The 26791-nt window shown below is 46.5% G+C and overlaps 2 protein-coding genes across 2 annotated transcripts in view; one reads left to right on the top strand and one right to left on the bottom strand.

Moving 5' to 3' along the window:
* LOC147457446 (dynein regulatory complex subunit 7-like) overlaps window positions 1–26210 on the bottom strand; it is a 318156-nt gene extending 291946 nt beyond the window's left edge. Inside the window, exon 1 of the mRNA XM_086512336.1 lies at window positions 25816–26210. Coding sequence (XP_086368462.1) covers window positions 25816–25910 — 95 coding nt within the window. The 5' untranslated portion in view covers window positions 25911–26210. The remainder of the gene's footprint in view (window positions 1–25815) is intronic.
* LOC147457447 (uncharacterized) lies at window positions 3120–11219 on the top strand. The gene is made up of 6 exons (XM_086511882.1): window positions 3120–3258; window positions 3391–3461; window positions 3681–3830; window positions 5858–6987; window positions 7290–7318; window positions 10648–11219. Exons 1-6 carry the CDS (start codon window positions 3120–3122, stop codon window positions 11217–11219), a joined length of 2091 nt encoding a protein of 696 aa, XP_086368008.1.
* Window positions 26211–26791: the final 581 nt, after the last annotated feature.

Raw genomic sequence — 26791 nt, 5'->3', positions numbered from 1 at the left:
GAATCATTGTCGCGTGTTTGTGTGTGTCTTTGCAGGTACTTCATCGCGAAGGAGAAGCGAAAAGGCTTCGGCCTACGCATGGGAATTTTGGGAACGGAATTCCGAAATTGTTTGTGGAGTCTCGACTCCGAGTACATACAGAAAAAGGATTGAGAGCTCGTCTCTCGAATTTCCCTTATGGGAAGGAACGACCATCGAGTCAGAGAATTAGAACGGAGGGGTTTTCTCCGGTTCTTGTGCTTGTAAAAAGATTCTCCCTAATAAAGGATTCTCTTTAGGGGGGGGGACCAGCCCATCTTCTGGTCCCCAGTACTGTGTCGATCTTCTCATTCTCTCTCTCTCTCTCTCTCTCTCTCTCTCTCTCTCTCTCTCTCTATATATATATATATATATATATATATATCCTTTGGCCTCAGTATTAAGTGATAAATTCTATTTATCCCAGTATATTTTATATTGTTATGCGCTCCCGTTTGTGACAACAGCGGAATTAAAATGGTGAAGATCTAGACTTTACACTTCCACAAATCTTTACTTCTTTCCTTGCTTGAATGTGTGCTACTTCACACAAGTGGTAGTTCCTGTTATTTCCTTGTAGAGAGAGAGAATGAGAGGTAGAGATGTGTAAAGAGAGAGAGAGAGAAGGAGAACGACACCCAATGGGGTCCCAACCAACCTTCTCAAGGGCCCCCCACACCGTTGCCCATGTGGTATTTGCTTTTGATTGCGTAAATGGAATGTACACACATGCAATACCCTACTAACTTGAATGGGAATTGTCGCCGCGGTAACTCTTCAAATTGAAGCACCTCCGAGCTGATTTGATGCACTTTTGGATCCGTCTCGATGACCCACGACGACAATGACCAAAAGCAATAAGTGGCTATGGATAACGGATCGTCAACCATCCATTTAGCGGCCTATGCATTGGCACAGTTCTCAAGGAACCCCACAAATTGTTTGGCTCGAGTTCGTTAAGTCAAAATCAAATGGAGGATTTCGCTAGAGGACAAAGGCAAAGGTCAGTTGGACAAGGATTGCAGTACCAATACTCAGTTAGATGCCTTGGTACCCATGAGGTACGATCATAGTTGTCATGAATGTGACTTGACGCTTTGTTTGGCTCGAGAGTTCGAAGCCAAAGGCAAAAGCAGGAACTCACAGGAACACAAGGATAAAGGGAAGCTGGACAGAGATTACGGTAATAAAGATTCGACAGAGGAGATCGCCATGGCACATGTGGCGGAGGCCACAGTGGCCTCGACGTTAGATTTCTAGTCAAATTACATGTGTCACCACTAGCTTCAGTCAGAGAGAGGTTGTGAGTGGCAGAGAGGGACAAGCAATGAATGCTCCCTATAATTAATTTGGACCCTTGTGTTGGAGTTCAAGTTATCGGTGTTTGGACCCGTAGGTCGGAGTTCACTGCACATGCATCTGGCATGGAACCAATCAAACGTCTAAAACACTATGGATGAGTGCACCAATCCATTGTTGTTGGTCAGATCATGGACAGGATGAGTTCCACATTTCATTATCTTGGAGTTTTATATTTTGGACGTGATGCGTTCATAGTTCACGAATGGGGATTATTGGATGTAGCATGGTCTACAATTCAAAGTTTCTACAAAGGAAACTGATGCTCAAGATGGCATTACTTTGAGGTACAAAGTTGAGGAGAGAAGCACCGAGGTGTATCGAGTATCCAGGCCGGTGTTGGGGTGTCCATGGTAGCTTCTTCATCAACTTGGTCTCACTATTGATGTCCACTATGAGCTGCAGAGAGGGTGTTAAAGTTTTGGCATCTCAAGTGAACTGCCCAATGTGATCCCATTATTTAGTTGGCTTTTAGGTATTTATTTTACTTATTTGTCAAAGTCTGGGATTGCTATATAAGCAACCCCTTGCCTCCATTGTATATACTGCCAAGGTTGATTGGTTCAAGAGTCTCTCTCTCTCTCTCTCTCTCTCTCTCTCTCTCTCTCTCTCTCTCTCTCTCTCTGAGTGTGACAGCACGCGCGTCTCTATCCATCCCAACAGTGTGACAGCACGCGCGTCTCCACCCCCCCCCCACCCCCCAGCCCGCAGGTACGTTGCAGGGCAGACAGACAGCAGACAACGCGCAGTCACATTTTACTCGGGCCTGCAAAAAAAATTCAAAATGTGCACACGGTAGATAGCGCCCGTGCACACAGTACCTTAGGTCGCGTGCAAACAGTCTACTGCAGGCAAAGCGTGTGCAAGCTTTGAGGTTCAGCAGGCCGCATGCTGGATTGAGCAGTGTCGATTGTGTTGGCCTGAGTAACACGCACAAGGAGCAGAGAGCAAGTGACGACCACGTGCTGAGCAGCAGATACGCAGCAAGGGAGTTTTTCTCTGAGGATGGACCAACCACATGAGTTGGATGATACAAGTAGCTTCGTCACCCCACAAAAAATGCAAGCGACTTTCAAGCGGAGGAACAGAGAAAGTATACTCTCGCCAGGTTCTTTACGGGCAGGGAAAACCATCATAGTCAAGGATGATGTATTAATGGAAAGAATTCAAGTAATGATTAAATCAGAGCTCAGCTTTATGAGAGATGATATTAGGAAAGAGATGTATGCAAATGTGGATAACTATAAGAATTCTATGTATGCAGATATGAGGAAAGAATTGGATGAAGCGATGCTTGGTAAACATGATGAGATGTACGCATCCTTGAAAGGGGAGATGTAGAATTTAGTGCGGGCAGAAGTGAATGTTATGGAATGTATTATGCAGAAAAAATTAGATGAGGCAATTGCAAGCTTTGATGCCTGGAAAACAAATGTGGAAAAGTGCATAAAGGAAAAGGATGCAGTGATTGAAGAGCTTAAAGGGGAGCTTGCAGCTTGCAAGATTATGCCCAAAATGGAGAGGGAAAATCAGCCTTCGATGTTGAAGGAGCTTGAGGAAATTAAGGAGCAAGTGGAAACTTTGCGCAAAGGGGAAAGCAAAATTCGAAAGCGGCCTCTTCATGGGCGGAGCGCCTTTTTAAAACACAAGAGAAGGTTGACGAAGCAGAAAAATGGATTGCGGGTGCAAAGAAAGGGAAGGCCTAGATGCCAGAAGCCGTACAGACTTCTACCATCATCAATATGACCATTGAAGAGGAACAGAAGAGGAAGAATAGAGCCCTACATGTGCGTATTACAGGTATCAAAGACAATGGAAATGTAGAGGATGAGGTGAAGGAACTCTTGCAACGCATGGGCATCCCGGAACCTACGCATACAGGTGCTTAGAGAGTTTGAAAGAAGGGAATTGATAGAAAGGGAAATGTCAAAGAGAAAGCACTTATTTTGAGATTCCCAACTATGGAATCAAGGAAGGAATTCCTAAAGAAGAGACCAGCACTTAAGAACACAGGGATATTTATGGGGGATGACCTTACTTTGGCGCAAATAACACATATGCAAGAGTTGATGCCAGAGATTAAGGTAGCAAGGGAGAAAGGAAAAATTGCATTTTATAGAGGAGGGAAAGTAGTGGTTTTGGAAAAGCGCACAGCATGACGGTGCGAGACCTATGGGACCACACTCCGGATGGCGGCATGGAATTGTAATGGATCTTATAGGTTGGATGTGAGTGCTTTTGAGGATAGCTTCAGAGATAGAGACATTGTTTTTTACTCAGAAACGCATTTGATGTCTGGACAGTTGATGCCACGTGTGACTGGTTATTTATGGGAAACAGCTTGTAGACCAGATGCTAGATCCCAGCACGGGAGCCGGGGCTCAGGAGGTGTAGCTGTCTTATTCAAGGAGGAATTGCAGCCGCTATTACAAATAGTTCGGAGAGATGACCAGGCGAGATACATGTGGGTGAGACTAAGAGCTGAGACGGGCAGATTCTTATATATTGCTATATGTTACTTTCCCCCTAGTACTTCAGTCTATGCCTCACCCAGAGGACAATCTCCTTTCTCTATACTTGATGATGACATATAGGAGTTTTCTAGAGATGGAGATATCATTCTCCTGGGAGACTTTAATGCCAGGACGGCCAACTTCCAAACCGTATTCTATGATACCTCAGAGGAGATACTCAGAGAAGTGAATATTTCGGAGATGGGGCTTGACAGACACTCAACAGATAGGGAGCATACAGAGTATGGGAGATATCTCATGGAGATGACGGCTATGCATGGTTTGGCCATACTTAATGGAATAGAGATTTTTCCTTCTTCTGGGGGATTTACATGCTTTCCGCACAGACATGGGGCTAGTACAGTGGATCATGTCATGACTTCACCGAGCTTCATTTCTAGTATTCAGGATCTTAGTGTGGGATCTAGACCTGTTGGAATAGCAGTGGACCATGCTCTTTTGACTTTTTCAGTCTCCTTCCAGTACAGTGCTTCTCAGACACCACAAAGGATTGCACACACACGATATGCTTTTACACCAGAGACCGACTCGGTGTATGTAGAGGAGATCTACAGACGGATGTGGGCAGCCAAGCCAGTTTATACTGTGGAGGAGATTACTACTCTATTGACTGAGATCTTGCATGGGGCAGCAACAGAGGCATACCCACATACTCGACCAAATCAGAGAAGACGTTCTGGGAGCATACCTCAAAACAGTTGGTATGATGATGAGTGCAGAGAGATGAGAGCTCAGATTCAGCGCGAGCTTGTACTTGGGGTGATCACATATAAACAGTCTCGGATTGCTCTTCGGCGTCTAGTACGACGGAAGAAGCGGGCCTTTTTAGCCCAGTTGGAACGTGATTTGTATCAGCTCTTTTGAGTCGAGATTCAGGGAAGGCCTGGCGTTTCTTCCATGAGCACTCCCCCCCTCCAGTGATTACTTCTCCCGAAATTTGGGGTCAGTATGCAGCATCATTATATACAATACCGGGGCAACCGCCTCTACCAGACCCCCCAGAGCCATGCCCAGACACCAGTACCTTCTTTACCACTGAGATGGTGAAGAAGGCCATTGACAGGATGAAGACTAGGAGAGCATATGATCATGATGGTTTGGTGGCAGAGCACTTGATACATGCCAGAGATTTATTGTCAGAGGTTCTTGCGCGGTTGTTTAACCGGGTCATGTGTGAGGGACTGCCCAGGTCTTGGAGTTTATCTACTATTGTACCTCTCTTTAAAGCAGGGGATCCCAAGGTACCAGGGAATTACCGTACTATTACGGTAGGGCACACATTAGCACGGTTGTATGCGTCCATCCTGGAGCAGCAACTGAGTAAATGGGCAGAAATTGAGGGCATACGAGCAGCAAGACAGGCTGGATTCAGGAGGGGTTTCTCCACCTTGGACCATATTCTTACACTCAAAGCCATTATTGAGGAGGGTAGGGCACATGGGAGACGGATGTATTGTTGCTTTGTGGATTTCCGCAAAGCATTCGACACAGTACCGAGAGCCAGATTGATGCGCAGGTTACAGGAGTTGAGAGTGCCCACAGAGATCATTTGGGGGATCATGGCTTTATACGGCTCAGTGATTGGCCACGTACGCACTCCTGAGGGGATTTCTGACATTGTGCATTCCACTATTGGTGTGAAGCAGGGGTGTCCTCTGTCCCCTACACTATTTGGTATGTATGTAGATGAGGTTTCTGACTACATTGACAGAGAAGGCGAAAGAGGTGCTCAGCTAGCAGGGACATGGATCCCTTTGTTACTATATGCTGATGATATTGTGTTGATATCAGAGTCACCAGAGGGCATGCAGAGACAGTTGGATGCATTACACAGCTTTGCGGAGGATAGTAGATTGTCTGTGAACCTTGGTAAAACCAAGGTTATGGTGTTTAACACTACTCCGCAATGGGTCAGGAGATCGGCACCTACACTCGTATATGGTCAGGACACTGCGGAATACACAGATGCATATACATATCTTGGGGTGGTATTCTCGGGACCGAGGTTTGCTCTGAGGAGAGCAGCAGAGACTAGACTGTCTAGAGCATATGCAGCATTGGGAGGGCTAGAGAGGATGTGTTCGCAGGTTCAGTTTCAGGAACCACGAACAAAGCTATGGCTTATTGATACTTTGGTTACTTCAGCTATGCTTTATGGGGTACAAGTGTGGGGACCATCTGTGGATAATGACAGGTGGAGGAACATGGAGAGGCCCTTGGTATCTATGATCTCTCAGATGATTAGAGCCAAGTCCTCTGTACCACATGCGATTATTCAAGCGGAGCTAGCAACCCCTCCTATAGAGATTGAGGCTATTACCAGATCAGTGTCCTTTTTGCACAGCCTATGGGATACACGTGGAGGCAGATACGCTAGATTGGCTCTGGAGTCTTCTAGACAGTTAGCGACGCAGGGAGACACTTCATGTTGGTATGCGCAGATGACCTCTTGGTTTCAGAGGCATGGTTTCAGCCTAGATAGACTGCTTCCTTTTCAGTATTCCTTGGATGCACCTTCACTACCAGTCACACGGACGGAGATCACTAGACTTATTCGTCAGGATCTTATACAGTTGGACACCAGGAGGACATGGGTAGAGCCAGCGCAGGAGTTGGGCACGAAGATGGATTTCTACAAGGAGCATCTTCTCCAACTCTCGAGAGATGGGTTTGTGATTCGTCCGAGCTACATGGACACTGATCTGTCTCATAGTTTGCGATGCGCTATAGGTCAGATCCGCACATCCTCGCACCATTTGGAGATTGAGACGGGCAGATTCATAGGGATACCACCGGAGAGCAGGATATGTAAATTATGCCGTACAGAGCTAGAGACAGAGTTACATTACATATGCCACTGCACTGTGTATTATGAGATACGAGGGCGCTTCCATTGCTTATTCAGGGAGGGCTTTGGACCCCTAGATAGAGTCATGAAGTATGAGGATCAGAGATGCCTTGGCTTATATCTACTTGAGCTACAGCGGCATAGGGATAGTCTGTTGAGGAAACATGGGACACGACAGTCACAGAGACCGATCACAGATTTCTTTGGATCGGGAAAGCCAGGAGAGCAGCCACCAACGCAGAGTTGTGCCCGAGTGCATACCAGAGGCACCCTCATTGACGGGGCGATTGAGCTTGGGAGATCGAGGCGACCACGACCGAGACACAGGAGCACACTCCATCGACGGAGACTTTAGGAGAGGATCAGGGACATCCTAGCACGACATCCGGTGTCATTGAGAACTTCCTCTACACTTCATTTTCATTGTCACTACTCACTTCTCATTTTTATTTTTTTGCATTCAGTACCTTTGTACTTTTGTATTCAGACATTGTACTAGTTTCACCACTTTGTATCAGCTGGTCTCATAGGTCATTTTGGCCTTTTGAAGACGTTAATATATCATATCATATCTATCTATCTCTCTCTCTCTCTCTCTCTCTCTCTCTCTCTCTCTCTCTCTCTCTCTCTCTCTCTCTCTCTCTCTCTCTCTCTCTCTTGCCACCCTGCCCGCCACCCTGTCTCTGCCCGCCACCCTGCCTGCTTGCGCAGCACCTCCTGCCACCCTGCCCGCTCGCGCAGCACCTCCCGCCAGCCATCGCCCAGCCTACACCATTCGTACCACTCGCCTCCTCAGCAACGCACCCCTCGCCTTCAGCCCACCTCTCGCCCCTGCACACCTCTCGCCTTGTGTTGCATTGTGCCGCAGCTCCACCATCACAGCAGCCCAAAGACGGGCAGCCCAGGCCACCCCCATATCCATTAGCAACTCAACATTCAAGGGGATGGGCTGTAAACACTAGGCTTCCCGTGTGCTCAGCCTCGCCTCCCCGAGCTCGACCATGGCACCTCTTGACAGGAAAGAAGTGGAGGACATGATAGCCAGAGCTATCACACAGGCAAAGAAAGATGCGGACAAGGCACTGAACGCCGAAGTAAGGAGGATGACAGAAAAGATGAAGCAGATGGAGGATAACATCAGAGGCCTCACAGAAGAAAAGGAGGCCTGGAAGAAAGAATTCAAAGAACTCCGTGACACATCCAACACGGAGATACACCGTATACAAGAAAGCATCAACCACCTTCGGATCTCCAGGGAAGAGGGGGAAATCTTGAGCTTCGAAGATATAGAAGTAGAGATCAAAAATAAATGGAAAGCAGACATCAAAGAAGAGATCCAGACAGAAATGGAGGCCAAACAATCGGGATGGGTGGAAGTAGTTAAAAAGAATATCAAGGAGGAGGTATGCGAGGAGGTTCACATGGGAGAGCACTTGAGGGTTCAGCTTACTCTCGAGGAGGAGCGATTGCGCCATATGAGGGAACACAATGTTAGGATCACTGGCCTTAAAGAGGGACCTTCAGCAGAGGAGGATGCACGAGAGCTTTGTAGCCACCTAGGCTACAAAGAGAATATGCCTTTTACAAAGGCATGGCGAGCTGGCCGTGACACCACTCGAGAGCTCGCCCGTTGATCATGCAGTTAGGAGGAGATGAGGACTGCACCACCTTTTTCCGCAAAAGGGTGCTCTTACGAGGCCTCCAGGGCGGCCATATGTTTATGGACGAGGACCTCACTAGGATGCAAATCGAGCACAGGAAATCATGCATGCCCAGGGTCCTTCAGGCATGGAAAGAAGGTAAAAAGGCCTTCTTTCGAGATGGTAGAATCTTCATCGACGGCCGCCCAATCTCACAGGGATTCGGGACCTATGAGACACATACACTAGCACAGGAGACACCACTCAGAGGGGCAGTCTGGAACTGCAATGGTTCTATATGGACACATCCGGAGCGCCTAGAGGAGATCATCAGTGAGCATGACTTTGTATGTTTTACGGAGACACATGAGAGCCCAGAGAGAGGACTACCTGTAGTCACAGGATTTCAGTGGGAGTCGACTTACAGGACCATCACCAGACAGAGTACAGCTCGGGGGTCAGGAGGGGTGGCCATACTATTCAGACAGAGCTTACACAACCGGATACAGGTGATGAGTAGAGACGAGGAGGCATGCTATATGTGGGTACGGCTAGAGCTCACCCACGAGAGAGGGCTATACATTGCCATATGCTACTTTTCACCACATGGATCACGATGCTATCCAGGACCCCTACTCTCGACTGTCGGAGGACATTTCTCACTACACATCACTCGGGGAAGTCCTCCTCATGGGGGAATTCAACGGGAGGACACAGAGCCGACAGTGTGAGATCTATGATATGGAGATATGGAGCAGCCGGAGATCATGAGGGCACTTGATGCAGAGGACATGGGGATGAGTAGAGTGTCTGCAGATGGGGGACAGGACAACACTGGATATGGCAGACACCTTCTTGAGCTTGGCAGCAGGCACCATCTCGTTATTTATAACCAGATGGCAAGGTGGCCAGATTCTGGGGGATTCACTTGCTTCCCACACAGTGGCAGAGAGAGCACAGTGGATTATTTGTTGGGCTCTACCCAGACAACAAAGCTTATACACTCCTTCAGCGTTGCACGCACACCGATAGGGGCGGATCATACTTATCTTACATTTTCCCTTCTTGCTACACAGCTTGCTGACCCCCCCGCCTCCCCCCTCACACTTACACTACCATTTCTTTCACTCATGAGCTCACTCCTGTTTATATACATCACCTGCATGAGCACCTTATACACTTAGACCCCACAACACCTCTGGACACACTCACCACACACATTACATCCATCTTACACGAGTCAACCACTCAAAGTTTCCCACATCGCATACACACACACCCTCCACGCACTGGCACTATGCCACAAAACAGGTGGTACGACGACGAATGTCGAGATCTACACAGACACCTACGTATATTGGAGATCAGAGGGGAGATTACACATCGCCAGGCTCAGCGCAGGATGCAGACACTTACCCGTCATAAAAGACAGGAGTGGGAGGAGCACCAGTATTGGGACATCTATCATTTACTCATGAGCCAGGATAGTGCTGAGGCATGGCGCCGGATCAGACCTCCCAGGCCATCCACTCCTATTTAGGACCCAACGACATGGCACAGACATGCTGAGAGCTTATACGAGATCCCAGGACAACCACCCATACCTACGCCATCGGCTACCCAACCCACATCATCTACTTTCTTCACCACCCACACGGTGAAGAAAGCTATATCCCACCTACAGCATGGGAGGGCTAGAGATCATGCAGGCCTACAGGCAGAGCATCTTATATATGGTTGTGATGCATTGGCACCACTCATTCCCACCTCTTCAACCGCGCGCTTTCAGAGGGATTCCCAGAGTCGTGGACAGAGCACACCATCGTGCCTATCCACAAATCTAGGGATGCCATGGATCCTAGCACATATCGCACTATCATGATTGGTCCTATACTGGCCAAACTATATGGCGCGGTTTTAGAGGAGGAGCTCAGTTCTCTAGCAGAGGGAGAGGGCATGAGCACACCAGGACAGGCAAGCTTCCGCTGAGCTTTCTCTACTATTGATCATATCTTCACCCTTCGTTGTCTGATCAACCAGACACGGGTGAGGAAGAGGAGATTATATTGCTGCTTCGTGGACTTCCGCAAAGCATTTGACACAGTACCTAGAGAGAGACTTTTCAGACGCCTGGCTGCGCTTGGGATTGGAGAGGAGATGGCATGGGAGATCTATGCATTGTATGAGCATGTATCTGGCAGAGTGAGATGCCCAGGTGGATTATCTGACACCCTTGTGAGCACCATTGGTGTGAAACAAGGTTGCCCTCTATCACCTACACTCTTTGGTCTATACATTGACGAGATTGTAGACTTCATCTTGCACAGGGGTGGAGAGGGTGTGGATATTGCAGGGACTACTGTACACATACTCTTATATGCAGATGATATTGTCCTGATGTCAGAGACGGCAGAGGGACTACAGCTACATTTGCAGGCCCTAGATGATTTCTGCTCACAGAGAGGACTCACGGTGAACCTTGGCAAGACCAAGGTTCTCATATTTCATACATCGGCTCAGATTCGCCGACATAGTAGATTTACAGTAGCTGGACAGGATATAGAGGTGACAGGCTCATATGTATATCTGGGGGTTACATTCACCGTAGCATCAGGGACCTTCTCCATGACACAGGCGGCCAGAGATAGACTTACCAGAGGATACGCATCACTAGCTATGATGGAGAGACAGTGCCACCAGGCCCACTTCCAGGAGCCCGGACGAAGGGGTGGCTCTTTGACACACTGGTCACACCTGCACTCATGTATGCCTCGGCCATTTGGGGACAAGGACTGGCAGACTCAGTATGGACACAAATAGAGAGGCCAACAGATTATTATGATCTCCAGGATGATTCGCACCAAGCCATCAGTTCCACGCGACATTATTAGAGCTAAGCTGGCTGCACCACCGATGTTGGTAGAGGCACTCTTTCAGACTGTTTTCCTTCTTCACAGATTCAAAGATATGGATCCAGATAGGATCTCTCATAGAGCCTTCATTGCATCTAGAGAGATGGCACAGGCAGGGGACACTAGCTCATGGTATGCCCAAACACGAGATTGGCTAGCTCAGCACGGTTTTCATATCGATAGACTACCACCACTCCAGTATGACACCCAGGTCCCGACCTATTCCCTCTCACGCTCTGAGAGGAATAGGGTCATCAGACAGGAGATATGGCATACATATATTCAGAGGACATGGCGCAGGCCCACAGACACCCTACCTCCTAAAATGCTATATTACTATGAGCATTTTCTGAGGTTCTCAGAGCAAGGATTCATTGAGATTCCAATATACATGCAGGAGTACATGCCACACCGACTTCGGGTCAGCATTGGCCAGCTACGAGTGTCATCACATCAGCTAGAGATTGAGAGTGGCAGAGCCAGAGGCATACCACAAGAGGAGCGTACATGCCGATTCTGCCAAACAGAGGTGCAGAGTGAGGAGCATTTTGTCATGAGATGCCCAGCATATACAGAACTGAGAGAGAGATATGGCATTGGAGACTCATTATAGCAACATATGATAGGCCGAGAGCAGAGGAGGTTTGGCCAGTTCCTGGTTGCGTCTTTAGAGGTTCGAGAGCAGTTGTTACAGCCACCCCAGAGTCAGGATAGCAGGACACAGACTACCATCACAGAGTTTTTCCAACGAGCACTGCCAGACCCCCCACACTACCTACACAGAGCAGAGGGCTTACCCTTCAGCAGGCAGAGTCTCAGAGGGCACGTCGGAGACCGAGGCTCCCAGGATACAGGACACATGGGTATCACCAGAGGGAGATCTCGAGGATACTAGCTCTACACCATCAGTATCTAGAGCAGAGTCATGTACCAGCACCAGGGGATCCAGCATTCCAGAGATACCTGAGCAGGCCACCACCGATGTACCACATTCTCTACCCTACATATGTTGCTTGTTTTTAAATACCCTCCCTATCATCTCATGGTGGTATCACCTTGCAGCCCCTAGTTGAGCCTGATGATGCGTGAGCACACCTCGACACGAGGACCCACACTATACATTGTACACCACATGCACCACCCTACCACACCCTTTTGCATAGTACAGGCTCATTTCAGTTTGTACCTTTTTTTTTTATTTTCCGATGCCTAGAGCATCAACACATGTATATGATATTGTCTCATAGGTCGAGTTCGGCCTTTCGAAGACGTTAATAAAGCTTTCTTTCTTTCCTCGGTCTCTAATCTTCCGCATCGTCGACTTCGACAAGATCAGCCCTAGCATCCAACGTTTTCAGTTTTCAGCCTTTCCATCGATGGAGGTTGCTTGGATTTGCTATTGCTATCTTCCATGCTGCAACCCGGTACTTCGGCAGCCCATCGAGCCTCTCCTCAGCCATTCCCTCGTCGCATTGAGTGCTCCTATTTCTGTTTATTTTTGGCTCCATTATCATTTGGGTTTTCGGCCCTTCGTTCCTCTCACATTGGGAGCGCAAATTAGCCCCTTATCTACCCCTTGGTGGCCATCAATCCCTGCTCAAGCAAGGGGAGGCCATTTTGAAGTTGCAAGATCTAGAAACTGGTACTCCTTCTCGCACTCCAAGAGCCGCATAATTCCTCCAAGAAATTCCACTCCTCTCTGGTACTTCTGAGCCGCTCCACAAATCCCACCTTCTTTGCCGCACCCAAGCCGAAAAAATTCCATGCCCATCCTCAAAATCTGCAATTGCTCACCCGTCTCCTAAGCCGTTTCACACCCTCGAGGACTTTTGCAACCTGCCAAAAGTCGATCCGGATCCTTTTGATGCCCTTTGCAAATCCTTCTTCCAAACTACCACCCCAAGTCCCTCTCTTTGGCCATATACTGCCCACGCCTAGGTGTTCACAGCACAAAACACGCGGTTGTCCAAGGGGAGAGCGCCGATGCCAAGCTGCACCAAGGCAGCAGCGTTTCAAGATGCTGCCTGTAGGAGGTTGGGTGACGTCGCCTGGGGCGTCTCAAAACACAAGGGACAGGGGGGGAGTTCGATGACTGCCGGCGTCTCAAAACATAGCAGGGCAGAGAGGTTGGCAGTGCTGCAGGGGGCGTTTCAAAGCACTCGCTAGCGCAGGGGAGGGAACAGATGCTGCGGGGCAGCATTTTGAAAACGCTGGCGAGGGAAATAGGGCAGCGTTTTAAAACGCTTGGGACAGTAGCGGCATCAGGAGTGATAGGGCAAACGCAAGAGCGTTTTAAAACGCTGTAGGGCAGCAACAAGGATGGGAAACTCACTTCTTCTTCTTCTCCTCTTCAAGACCACTCCTCCACGCCAAGGCCCTCAATCACGAGCTACAACAAGCTCTGATACCATGTCAAATTCGACGATGAGGAAGCGTAGAGACCAAGGGGGAGAGAGAGAAATGAAATGAAATGTTATATTAACGTCTTCAAAAGGCCAAAGTGACCTATGAGACCAGAAAGTTACAATGTGGTAGATCTGATGCAAAGTCAGAGTCAGAGTAACAAGATGACAACAATGACAAAAATGAAATGACAAATGTCACAATAAAATCCTAAACTACTAGGTGTGAACAGCAGCTAGCTGGGATAGCTAGATCACAAGAGATCCAGCATCGGTCGCTGGCGGATCTCATCAATCTCCTCCATGGTCAGTAGTCTAACCGAGCGTCGTGCATGTCGAGCCAAAGTGATCCGAATCCTCTGATGCAGCTCCACCGATGCTGTGTAGTCCTCCGCAGCCGTGGGCGTCTGGATCTTCCCAACTCAATCGCTCGGTCGATCAGTGTGCCTCTGGTGTGAGACGACGAGCTCTGCTGTGGTAGTAACTCCTCCGGGTGTCCAGTGGCAGCTCCAAAGAAAACTGTGATCTGTCTCTGGGACTCGCTAGCCTCTTCTCTCATCATGCTCTCTCTGTGTCTGCGTAGCTCGAGCAAAAACAAACCCAAGCATCTCTGATCCTCGTACTGCATGACTCTGGAGAATGGTCCAAAGCCCTCTCTGAACAAGCAATGGAAGCGGCCTCGTATCTCGTAGTAGACGGGGCAGTGGCATGTGTAGTGCAACTCTGTCTCAGGCTCGATGTCACACAAGGAGCATGTCCTGGCCTCTGCTGGTACTCCCCTGTATCTACCAGTCTCGATCCGCAGCAGCTGGTGTGAAGATAGCACATCGTATCCCATGAGACAAGTGGGTGTCCATGTATCTGGGCCTCGTCACAAAACCATCAACCGTAAGCTGGAGGAGATGCTCTCTATAGAAAGCCATCTTCGTGCCCAGCTCCTGTGCTGGCTGTATCCATGTCCTCCTGGTGTCTAGCTCAGTCAAGTCCTGGCGGATGAGCCTGGTGATCTCGGACTGTGTAAGAGTTAGAGAGGGTGCATCCAGTGAGTACTGGAAGGGAGGCAATCTGTCTATGCCGAACCCATGCGCCTGAAACCATGATGTCATCTCCCCATACCAGCATGCTGTATCTCCCTACATGGCTAACTGTCGAGAGGACTCAAGTGCAAGGCGGGCATATCTGTCTCTGGGAAGTTCCCACATGCGGTGTATGAAGGAGACCGATCTGGTGAGCGCCTCAACCACTAGTGGGGGGGCAGCTAGCTCTGCTCGCACAATAGCACGTGGTACTCAGGCCTTGGCTCTAATGAGCCGCGAGATCATAGAGACCAAAGGCTTCTCCATGTCACCCCATCCATCACTGCGGCCTGTCCTCCCGTGATGATCTAATGAAGGTTCCCAAATCTCAGCTCCATAAAGCAATGCAGAAGCCACCAGAGTGTCAAAGAGCCAGAGCTTCGTCCGAGGCTCCTGAAACTGAACCTGTGAACACATCCTTTCCAATCTACCCAATGTTGTATGGGCTCTGGTCAGTCTAGTCTTACTGCCCTCCTCAATGAAAATGCTGGCCCACTAAAAACCACTCCGAGGTAAGTGTACACATCTGTATACTCCACAGTCTCCTGGCCGTATGTGAATGGTGGCGCTGACCTCCTGATCCACTCTGGGGTGGTATTAAATACCATGACCTTGGTTTTACCAAGGTTGACAGACAAACCATTTTCCTGAGCAAACCTATTCAAAGCATCCAAGTGACGTTGCATCCCCTCCGGAGAGTCGGAGATCAACACAATATCATCAGCATATAACAATAATGGAATCCATGTCCCTGCCAGCTGTGCACCTCTATCACCATCTCTCTCAATGTAGTCAGAAACCTCATCCACATACATACCAATTAGAGTAGGAGAGAGCGGGCTGTCACCAGCGTGTGACTACTATCTATCCATTTTGTTGATTTCTTTCTTATTATTTATTTACTTTCACTTTTTGGAAACACCCCTCGGGAAATCTAACTGCCCTGCATTGCATAGCTAGTGTGGAACTGTCCAGAGGGAGTCCAGGCCTGAGGGCAAGAGAGCACTAAGGTTAGACAAGGACTATGGTTAGCCAAAGTGGGGTCATTGACTAGCCAAAGTAGAATCCTTTGCTACAGAGGCTACATTTCAGTTCTGGGTGTGGCTGCAGTGTACAAAGGGGGTCAGATGACCTAGAAAGATACAATGGCAGCATCTCCTAAAATTTAAGGAACTGCTATTTTGGGACCTGAAAATGTGTTTGCGTCATTACCTCCGGAATGACAAGGGGAACATTTTCTTACTCTGCCGTGAAGTCAACTGGGCAACCCGTTGGGAGATTTTTAGGCGGCAACCCCAAAACGGGAAAATGCTTGTAAATGCGCCAAGTGGCACATTCTGGTGCACTTTCCTCATGCAACAAGAAGTGGCGCTGATTTTTTAACTGGGAGAGGCTCATTTTCAGATTTTGTCACAAGTTAAGAGCTATGGAGTGCTTGCTTTCCCTCCTATGTACAGTGCGGTGCCAGGAGTGATGCCTTGCACCCTACCCATTGCCCTCTCTCTCCTCTATGGCAGTATGTATGCCCCACTAGTGGGCTTTTCAATTGACCAATGTACAGTTGTGTGGGTTCATGAGCGATTGCCGAGGCAAGAGCCTCTTGCACAGGTACTGGATTAGCTAGCGGCTAATCCCCCCGCAGGTACAGGTGAATTCGGAGAGGTTTCACGCCAAAAATCTCGTCCGATTCAAAGGGCAAGTAGCCTTATATGTGTGGGAGCTCAAGGACTTGCTACAGATGCGACCGGCACGCGAAACGGAGCCCGAAACAGTAAATTACAGCCTGCTGTGTATTTTTGCAGGTTTAGGGTTTTGGCCCTAAACGGTCCCTAATACCCCCAGGAGGTTCGGGGACGCGAGGAGACCGCTGTACAGGTGATCTGGCGCATTTTCGGGGCTGAAAACAGAGAATTCAGCGTGCTGCAGATTCTCGCCAGGTTTTGCAAAGTGCCCGTATGCGTCGGGAAAGTCAGTCAATGCGTGGGAATACTGACTGTGAAAGGTCCTAGTACAGTTATGCTGCCGAAATCGGGCCGGACCAGTTGAAATTTAGCCAAGTTTGTGCGGGGCAGCTTGTAGAGAACCATAGCGTTTATTCCCTCTTGTTAACAATAAAGAAATACCAAAAGGGACGCCTAAGTTAGGGGCCAATCTGGTGTCGGTCTACTCATATAGGTGCAATCTAGCAGCCTGTATCCCCCTCCCCTTTGTTGTGTCTTGAAAGTACAGGTAGAATAGACGACTAATAATGGGTGAAAGCTAAATCAAGGTTTGAAGTAAAGTCTACCGCCCTCTTAGGATTGTACAGGCCGGTTTCACGGGCAGCCCTGCTTCACCCCAATAGTGGAGTGAATCGGTGTGGATAGACCCTCTGAGGTGCGTACCTGCCCCACTACTGACCTGTATAATGCCATGACCCCCCAAATGAGCTCTGTGGGTACTCCCATCTGCTGTAATCTGCGGATCAATCTAGCTCTAGGCACTGTGTCAAATGCTTTGCGGAAATCCACAAAGGTACAATAGATCCGTCTCCTACGCGATATACCCTCCTCAATGATGGCTCTGAGTGTCAAGATATGGTCAAGAGTAGAAAAACCCCTCTTGAACCAACCCTGCCTGGCTGCGCGTATCCCCTCCCTCTCTGCCCATCTATTCAGCTGTTGCTCAAGAATATATATATATATATATATATATATATATATATACATATATATATATATATATACATATATATATATATATACATATATATATATATATATATATATATACATATATATATATATATAGAGAGAGAGAGAGAGAGAGAGAGAGAGAGAATGAAATGAAATGAAATGTTATATTAATGTCTTCAAAAGGCCAAACTGACCTATGAGACCAGAAAGTTACAATGCGGTGTATCTGATACAAAGTCAGATTAACAAAATAAATTAAACTAGGATAACAAAATGTAAATACTACAGAATCCTAAACTAAGCTGATAGGTGTGAAAGGTGAAAGGCGTGAAATGTGTGAACTAAGTAGTACAATGTGTAGACAATATGGGAGGGAAGTAGAGATTCATCTTCATAAAGATCCATCTTCATCTGCACTCCGGACGACGAAAAAGTATGGCTCGAATCCTTTGTTGTAGCCTCCTTCGAAACTGTGGAGCTCCTCTTCTCCATCGGGGTCATCTAGATCTCCCTAGCTCCAATCCTCGGCCTATGAGAATGCCAGTAGTGCGGGCAGACCTCTCCACTGTTGGCTGCTCCGCTGTCTGTTCTTCTAGATGTACAATATCTAGTGTAAAGAAATCTGTGATCTGTCTCTGGGGTTGTCTCTCTTCAGCTCTCCTCAGTAAAGTTTCTCTATGCCTGTGTAACTCAAGTAGATATAGCCCAAGACATCTCTGATCCTCATAACTCATGACCCTAGATAGAGGTCCAAAACCTTCTCTGAATAGACAATGAAATATCTCATAGTACATTGTGCAATGACATATGTAATGTACCTCTGTCTTTGGCTCTAGATGGCATAAGCACCATATCCTGCTATTTGTTGGTGTCCCTTTGAATCTGCCAGTCTCAATCTCGAGCTGATATGAGGACGTGCGTATCTAGCCAATGGCACAACGCAAACCATGAGAAAGATGCGTGTCCATATAGCTAGGTTGAATCACAAACCCATCCCCGTGAGGTGGAGAAGATGCTCTCTATAGAAAGCCATCTTTGTGCCCAACTCCTATATTGGCTCTATCCATGTCCTCCTCGTGACCAGCTAGATCAGATCCTGACAAATGAGTCTATTAATCTCTACCCGCGTCAGAGACCTCAAGGGTGCCTGTAGAGAGTATTGAAAAAAGGGCAACCTGTCCATGGTGTAACCATGTGTCTGAAACCATGATGCCATCTGTGCATACCAGCATGATGTATCCCCATTAAGAGCTAACTGTCTGGAGGACTCTAGAGCCACCCTAGCATATCTGTCTCTGGTAGTATCCCACAGACTGTGTACAAAGGAGACTGATCAGGTAAGCGCCTCAATCTCCATAGGGGGGGCAGCTAATTCCGCTCGAATGATATCATGCGGTAAGGAAGCCTTGGCTCTAATCATCCGAGAGATCATAGATACCAGGGGCTTCTCCATACGCCTCCAACCATCCTGGCCTACAGAAGGTCCCCAAACCTGCACCCCATATAACATAGTAGAGGCAACCAAAGTATCAAAGAGCCATAACTTTGTCCTAGGTTCCTGGAACTGAACCTGCGAACACATCCTCTCCATTACTCCCAAAGCCGCACCAGCTCTAGTTAGTCTAGTCTCTGCTGCTCTTCTCAAAGAAAATCTCGGCCCAGTAAAGACTTACCCCAGGTAAGTGTATGCATCTGTATACTCCAAAGTCTCCTGACCATAGTTGAGAGTAGGTACTGATCTCCTGACCCATTGCGGTGTGGTGTTAAACACCATAACCTTGGTTTTACCTAGGTTTACACACAATCCACTATCCTCTGCAAAACCGCGTAGTGCATCCAAATGTCGTTGCATACCTTCTGGTGAGTCAGATATCAGCACAATATCATCAGCATATAGCAACAATGGGATCCACGTCCCCACCATCTGGGCACCTCGGTCACCCTCTCTGTCAATGTAATCAGACACCTCATCAACATACATACCAAATAGAGTAGGAGACAGTGGACAGCCTTGTTTCACTCCAATAGTAGAGTGAACTAAATCATATACCCCTTCCGGAGTGCGTACATTTCCCATCATTGATCTGTACAAAGCCATAATCCCCCAAATCACCTCTATGGGCACCCGCATCTCCTTTAGTCTGCGCATCGATCGAGCTCTTGGTACCATATCAAATGCTTTGCGAAAATCCACAAAGCTACAATAGATCCGTCTCCTATGTGCTCTGCCCTCCTCAATGATGGCCCTGAGAGAGAGAGAGAGTCTCCTGAACCAATCGACCTTGGCAATGAATAATTGAATGTGTATACAATGGAGGCAAGGGGTTGCTTATATAGCAATCCCAATAAATTGCCTACCTAAGACTTTGACAAATAAGTAAAATAAATACCTAAAAGCCAAACTAAATAATGGGATCACATTGGGCAGTTCACTTGAGATGCCGAAACTTTAACAGATCTAGCACGGATGGGGAAGCAAAAACGCCAAGGGCTAATCTGCAAAAACGTCGGGTTGGTCTTTGCCAGAAATAATGGGCTGATCTCTGGCGCTAGCTCTGAATGATTTGAAACGCTGGTTGATCTGCTTCTTTTATAGGGTAAGGCTACTTCTTAAGAACCCCTTAGACTTAGGTAGGGCAAACTTGGAAGACAAAGTTATACAAATAAATCATTTCAAATGATTTATTAGTAGCTTGACTTGGCAAAGTTTCTAGGTGAAACTGTCGCGCATCTGCCAACCTGGGAATACTATTGATGCGGGGAATGACTCGTTGGATTCCTCTAACCTAAAACTACATGCACATCAGGTCAAATGCCCACCGAAGTGTAATAACATCTGTCAAAACGCTTGTACAAACCATTTATACAAGAGGGTTCCTAAATTGGAAAACATAATCTAAGGGACTCGTCCAGACGTGCAGGTCCTGTCAAGGTTGCATCCGTAAGTACGTACGGATTCTATCCATACAGTACACCCGTACAGTACGGATCTGTATGGGTGTTTTTTTTGTTTTTTTTAATTCCTACCCTATTTCAGCCGATTGGGCCTATTTTCGAAAAACACCTTCTCCGGCTGAGTCTTAAGAGCGACTGGTTAGAAATTAGCAGGTGTTGTGCACTGTGCAGTTGATCAGTGTGTGCTCCTCTCTTACAAGTTCCAGGTAAAATGCCTCGCAAACCCAACCCAGTGTGGGACACTCACATCCACATCCACGTGATCAGAATAGTTACTATGCCAGGTCAGCAAGGGTCGGGTACTCGTCAGTGGCAGTGCAAGTATTGTGGGGAATGCAAGACAAGTACTATTACTCGTGTTCTCAAGCATCTTACAGGGATAGGTACGACAAATCATTGCGATGGCTGTGAGAAGATCCCACCTCAAATCAGGGAAAACCTAATTTGAGAGCATTTCTCCGCAGCATCGAGTGCACCTTCTTTGGGGTCTTCGATTTCACAACATGCCTTACAAGATGCCTTGCAAGATGCATTACTTGGGGTCCTGGCTCTCAGACTACAGTGCCCTCCAGTGCCGGCACTAGTAGGAAAAGAGCTCGTGTAGCAGGGCATGATGAGGAGTGGGGATGACCAATCTACAGCTCCCACCAATGCACCGAGGCAGACCACGTTGCCTTCACGCGTAAACTCTCAGTCTTGGGTGAGAGAGAGACAAAAGATAGCAGAGATGGAGATTGCTCGCACTCTTGTAGAGTGCAATATTGCGTTCAATGTGCTTTGAACAGATCAATGGAAGAAGATGGTCAGAGCCATTTCTCGGGTTGCCCCACAGAGTCGTGGACTAGCTTGGATTACAACAAGATGCGCACAAGTATGCTAGATGAGCAGAAAGTAGTCATTGACAGAGCAGTCACCCCAATAAAATCTAGGTGGTGAACATTCAAAGGAAGGTTCTAGACGAAGCCTTCTGGACAGAGGTGCATAGCTTTCCGTGGCTCTTCAGCCACTATTTGTTCTGTTAAGCGTGACAAATTTGGAGGGATTTACCCTTAGTCTAGTATTTCACCTTTTCATGCAAATGAGAGGACACATTGAGACGTGCACGACACTCCCTCTGGAGCGGTAAGAATCATTAGGTTGCTTAATGGGCTTTTTTCTTTTTAGAATGATAGGCAATCTGCCAATATCAAGTCCAATAATTGTTCTTCGAACTTGAAGACGGAACGACATTCTGGCTATTGTAGATAGTCAATGGCAGTATATGCGTCGTCCCATTCATGGGATGGAGGCTATACTCCATCCCTTCTACAAGAAGCCTGAACTTTTGGGAGACATGGCCTTGCTGACCCTTCGTTCGAAGTACCTCAATCTCATGTTCAGCGAGGATGAGCAGCTCATCATAGATGGGGAAATGTCGAGCTTCATGAACAACTTGGGTCCTACTTTCATGAGGAGTGTTGCGGTGAGACCTAAGGCTACCAAGCTTCCCCTCAATTGGTGACAGAACTATGGAAAACAAGGTCTTCCACAGATCTACAAGCTAACTCTACATATTCTCTCTCAGGTACTCAAGTTGTAACATGTTTGTGAATTGTGCCTAAAATGTTGACCTTGTGCATTTTCGTGCTCTAAAGATTTGCACCTCGTGTACATTGCCATCAGGATTGTTCAACTCGTGCTTGTGAGCGCAATTGGAGTGCCTATTCCTTGGTGCACACGAAGATCAAGAACAAATTGAGCATGACTCAGCTAGAGAAGTTGGTGTACTGCCGAGCAAACATGAGGCTAGTGCGCTCTTTCCATGCTTTCAGAAATCCCAAGCAAGTTTGAACTTTGTTCCATGCTTTAGTCCACTAAAGACTCGTAGATAGACTAGATTGAATTACTTTAAGTATCTTTAAATCTTTCTCAAATTTTGTCAATGTTGGTGCACGTGGATTCTACGGAGGTGAAGATGGTTCCAAACCCTACAGTATACTCGTATCAGAAACGAGCAGGAGAGATAACTGCAAGAGCTTCATAGAGAGTTGGAGAATGTGGATAAGCGAGTCACTAGGTCACGCGATCGGGCCTTGAGCATCCCTCTCCAACACGAGGCTACAGATCCTGACAGGGCACGACAAGAGAGCATTCGGATTGGGAAGCTTCCAGTACGTAGGCCTCTCATTCGAGCGAACCCGGTTACTCATCTCATCCAGACTTCAAAGCAGGGTGATCCACATGAGGATGATGCAAACACCGCAAAGGACCCAGGATTTACAGGGCCAGAGTATGATGATGAGTGCAATGGCCTCACAAAGGGAGAAATGTCATCATCATCATCTTCATCGTCCTCTGATGATAATGATGGCTTTTGAGTGCAGTGCTGAATGTGCGGTTTGTAGTACTTACTAGTTATTAGAGTAGGACTTCAAAGTTCAGTCTTGAATTTATCATTTTCATGATTCATTATGTATTTATTTTGATCCTCTTAGTTTTATGTGACCATGGCAATAGACATCTGATATTATTTGTTTGTAGACATTGGTCAATGGTTAGCTAATCTCAGCTTTGTGTTTTCATTGTTCGATTAGAGTCATGGACTCCAGTGTTTGGCATTTGTAATGGTGTACTGTTGATTTGCTAGTCTTTATTTAAAGTCTTGTTGACATATATATAATAATATAAGACTCTCTCAGTTTCATGCTTTGTGAAAAAAAGTACGAATTTTTACGTACCTAAAAACTCAATCCATTCAGTATTACATACCTTACGAACCGAATCTGTACCGAACACTACGTACCTAACTACCTTGGGGTCCTATAAACAGGATCACAAATTTGACTACTAATTTCTTTAAAATTCAAGATACTCCTATCTAGGGATAGGTACAGAATTGGCTCGGAAGTCGATGAAGCATGTCCACGTGGCACACAAAGCCATGTGCACGTGACAAAAACCAAATAGAATAAAGAGACACCAAGTTACACCTCTTGATGACATACTCCCCTCTTGAAAGATTAAAGCGACCTTAATTGCATGCTTGTGGAAATAATTCATGTCAACACGTCTTTGAATGATAATTGTAACAATAATCCCTTCGACAATTCTTTGTGCTGATATAGGCGCTAACTATATCTTATTTGAGCCCAAGTTTTTGGGCCACAAAACATTACATATTTTTCAAAGTAACACAATACATATGTGTGCTTCCACATGTATTTACAAGATAGAAGCCACTTTGTATCCTCAACAATATAAAGCAATACTAACTTCTATGGGATTAAAATTGCCTAAACATGAGAAGTAGAGGCACCACCACTACCCCCCTCTTGAGCATCCGGCAATGCTCCAAATCCTTGCTTCACACAGCTTGATTTGGCCAAAAGTCACTATAGGTTTCAAGTTGAAAGCCTCTAGATAAAGTTGCAATACATGAGAAGACTTTGCTAACTCAACTCCTTCCATCCTTTTGGCATCTACTGGTGGATAGTTCTTAAGTTTGACCAAATAGCGTTTGCAACTTTTCTCTTGACTTTTCTTCCTTTATGTGGCAAAATCTTCTCAAGAATTAAGATCTTGACCAATTTCTCTACTTCTGACTGTTCCTCAGCTCGCATATCTTCTAGTACATCACCCACAAAAGGCCTACAAAGGCTCACATGAAATTCATTGTGTAACTTCCAACCTTTGGTAGCTTTAACCCGTAAGCTACATTGCTGATCTTATCCAATACTTGAAAAATAACACATACTAACTTTAGAAACAAGCATTCTTTTCCCTTCATTTTCTTTCGCCTTGCCTTTTCAAAGCATCTCAAAAAAGCCTCTCCAAAATAGACTCGCCATCCTTATGTTACGATTGATTACAATGCATTGTGGATTGTGGTGCCAAATTGGCCACGGAAGAGTATCCCAATGCATTTTTATCTTTGATCTTCCAAGATTACAATTAGGCAACATAGGATTTGGACTATGATATGAAAGTTCACTAAGCAATCCCATTTCATTCTTGTGAGGAAAAGATAAAACTAGATCACATGGCAAGCATATTTATGCAGAATATCTTCAAGTATTATACTACCATGGCATGTTGGCAAAGGTTGTAACAATCCTGGTGGTTGCCTATCCAACTTGCATACTATGCATGCTCTAACATATGCATCCACATCTCGTCTCAAAGTTTGCTAAAAAGAAGGTTTCCACTACTTTCATTTAGCATCATTACCACAATACCTTGCAAATGGAGGAACATGACTTTCAACCAAAACCTTATGTCTCAAGTGACACATAGTCTACCATGTATCATAAGGAAACCATCCCTACGAACATAATCCTCATGTCATTGTCTAGTAGTCAGCTGATCGTGCATTCTTGCAAAATCTTCATCTTCAGCATATTGTGCCTTCATGGCATCCAACTCATGCATAGACACTATTGAAACCTGTGGCTTTCGTGATAATGCAACAAGATTTCTTTGCATACTTGCCTTATGAAAAAGAGCATCAAGACCCTTCACAACCTCCCAAAATGATTGTGTAAAGTCTCAAACTGAAAGCGCACCATGGTATATTGCAAGTTCAACACTCTTGGTGGGTATAATGTTGAAGGAGCAAATCCATCTGCAAGAATCCATACCTGAGCTGCTCATTTAAAGTCTCCACAGGCCTGTGCAAAGAATTGGCCCAAATCGACATGTTTAAGGAAACCTTCGATGGCAAGGAAAACTGGTGCTCCTTCTATGAAGACTATAAATCCTCTTGTCCACCATCCGATGTAACTCCTGCTGTGAGAGGAACCTCCGAGGGAATGAACCTCAGGCTGCTGTGCATCTATACCTCTAAACATGAACTCTCATCTGAAGGTCTATCAGGGGGCTATTCTCCTCTATCTAAAGCTGGTAACTAGCATCTCCAGTAGACTTTAAAGGGGCTGACAGATTGTCTTGTCTCTGTCTGCTTGGCTGTTGTCGCTGACTCCAAGTCCTTAGAAGACAGCATTCTCGTCTACTCAAGCCTGATGATGCTGTGACGAAGGTTCGCCTTCTCTGTTAGCAGCAAAAAAAACATCCCTTCCAAAACTGTGACAAAGAGGGAGCAACATATGGATTCCTCACGTATGTGCAAACAAAATTGCAGGCAGTTTGATGCCAAGAACCATGCAGCAAGAGAGCCCAAGTGGTTTATGGAAAAATGTTTGCTTTTCGCACTCTGTGTGCCATTGCTGTGGTGCATTCTATTTTGGATCCACTCTGCCATGCATATACCTGTCTCGCCACTAGCTCTGTCCCTCTCCATTGTGAGCTACCTCAGACCCCTTATCTGTAAAAAGGCAAGCCTATTTTCTGCCACAACCATAAAATTTTCAAGTTTTCGACAGAAGGAAATGGCAGACTTCTAAATAAAAAGTTGAAGGTACCTCATGTCAAGCTTCTGAGTCTTCCTGCATTCGACAAGATGTGCCTTAATTTTCTTCATTTTCACAAAGCTCTTTTTTGTCTTGTTTACCGCCATGGCTGTACTGATCGTGTGTGCGTGTGTGAGTGTGTGTGTGAGTGTGAGAACAGCGCTGGCTACAGCCTGGCGTGCAAAACCTGGCGCACGAGAGAGAGAGAGAGAGAGAGAGCGCGGAATTATTTGCTCTCTCTCGCTTCAACTGCTCTGTCCGCTCAATGGGACGCAATAAGCTACATCACAAACTAACCAGGTTTTGCATGGACCACGAGGTCGAAAGTTCGATTCTTCATGTGCCGAGGTAAGGAGGTGAGAAGGATCAAGGATATAGCTTCTCAAAAGATCAAGCATACGATCCGATCTTGAGTACTTTGGGCACTCTAAAAACTTACGTGTGCTACTATCATAATCTCCCTTGCAGTTAAAAAAAGAGTAAAAGCTCCCCTGGCCCCTCTAGTTAGGCAGCCATGCACAATCTAGCTATTGCCGCAGTAACTGAACACACCTTGCGTCCTTCAAAAATGAGGCTTCGTTGTTCTTCGTTCATTCCAGCACGATTCCTCGCCCCTGATTTACCATCCTCAAATATTCCATCAAAATTCTAATTGAAAATGATTGGGCCCTCCCTACCTGCCAAACCTAACAAAACTTGAAAATTGTGGGCTTAGCCTATGGAAAATGGTTTTATGAAATGGCCTAAAGACCCCTAAGACCCTTGGAAAATAGCCAACGGCTATGAATAGAACTATATTCGTTGGCTATGAATAGAACTATATATCAAGAAAATAGAGGGGACCATCGTCTCTATTCTTGCCTACCCAATTGGTCATTTTCTCAACTTTGCAAGAACAATTGATTGATCATTATTTGGGAAGTAAGTTCTCTATGAAGGATATGTAGGGCATTGGCAAGGCCTTTTCAATTCATGTCTATACATTCTG

The sequence above is a fragment of the Adiantum capillus-veneris genome, chromosome 5 (genome assembly GCF_014529385.1).
Source record: "Adiantum capillus-veneris isolate H3 chromosome 5, ASM1452938v2, whole genome shotgun sequence".
Classification (NCBI taxonomy): Eukaryota; Viridiplantae; Streptophyta; class Polypodiopsida; order Polypodiales; family Pteridaceae; genus Adiantum; species Adiantum capillus-veneris.
Note: the sequence above shows the minus strand (reverse complement) of the source record. Positions and strands in the feature narration are given on the sequence as shown.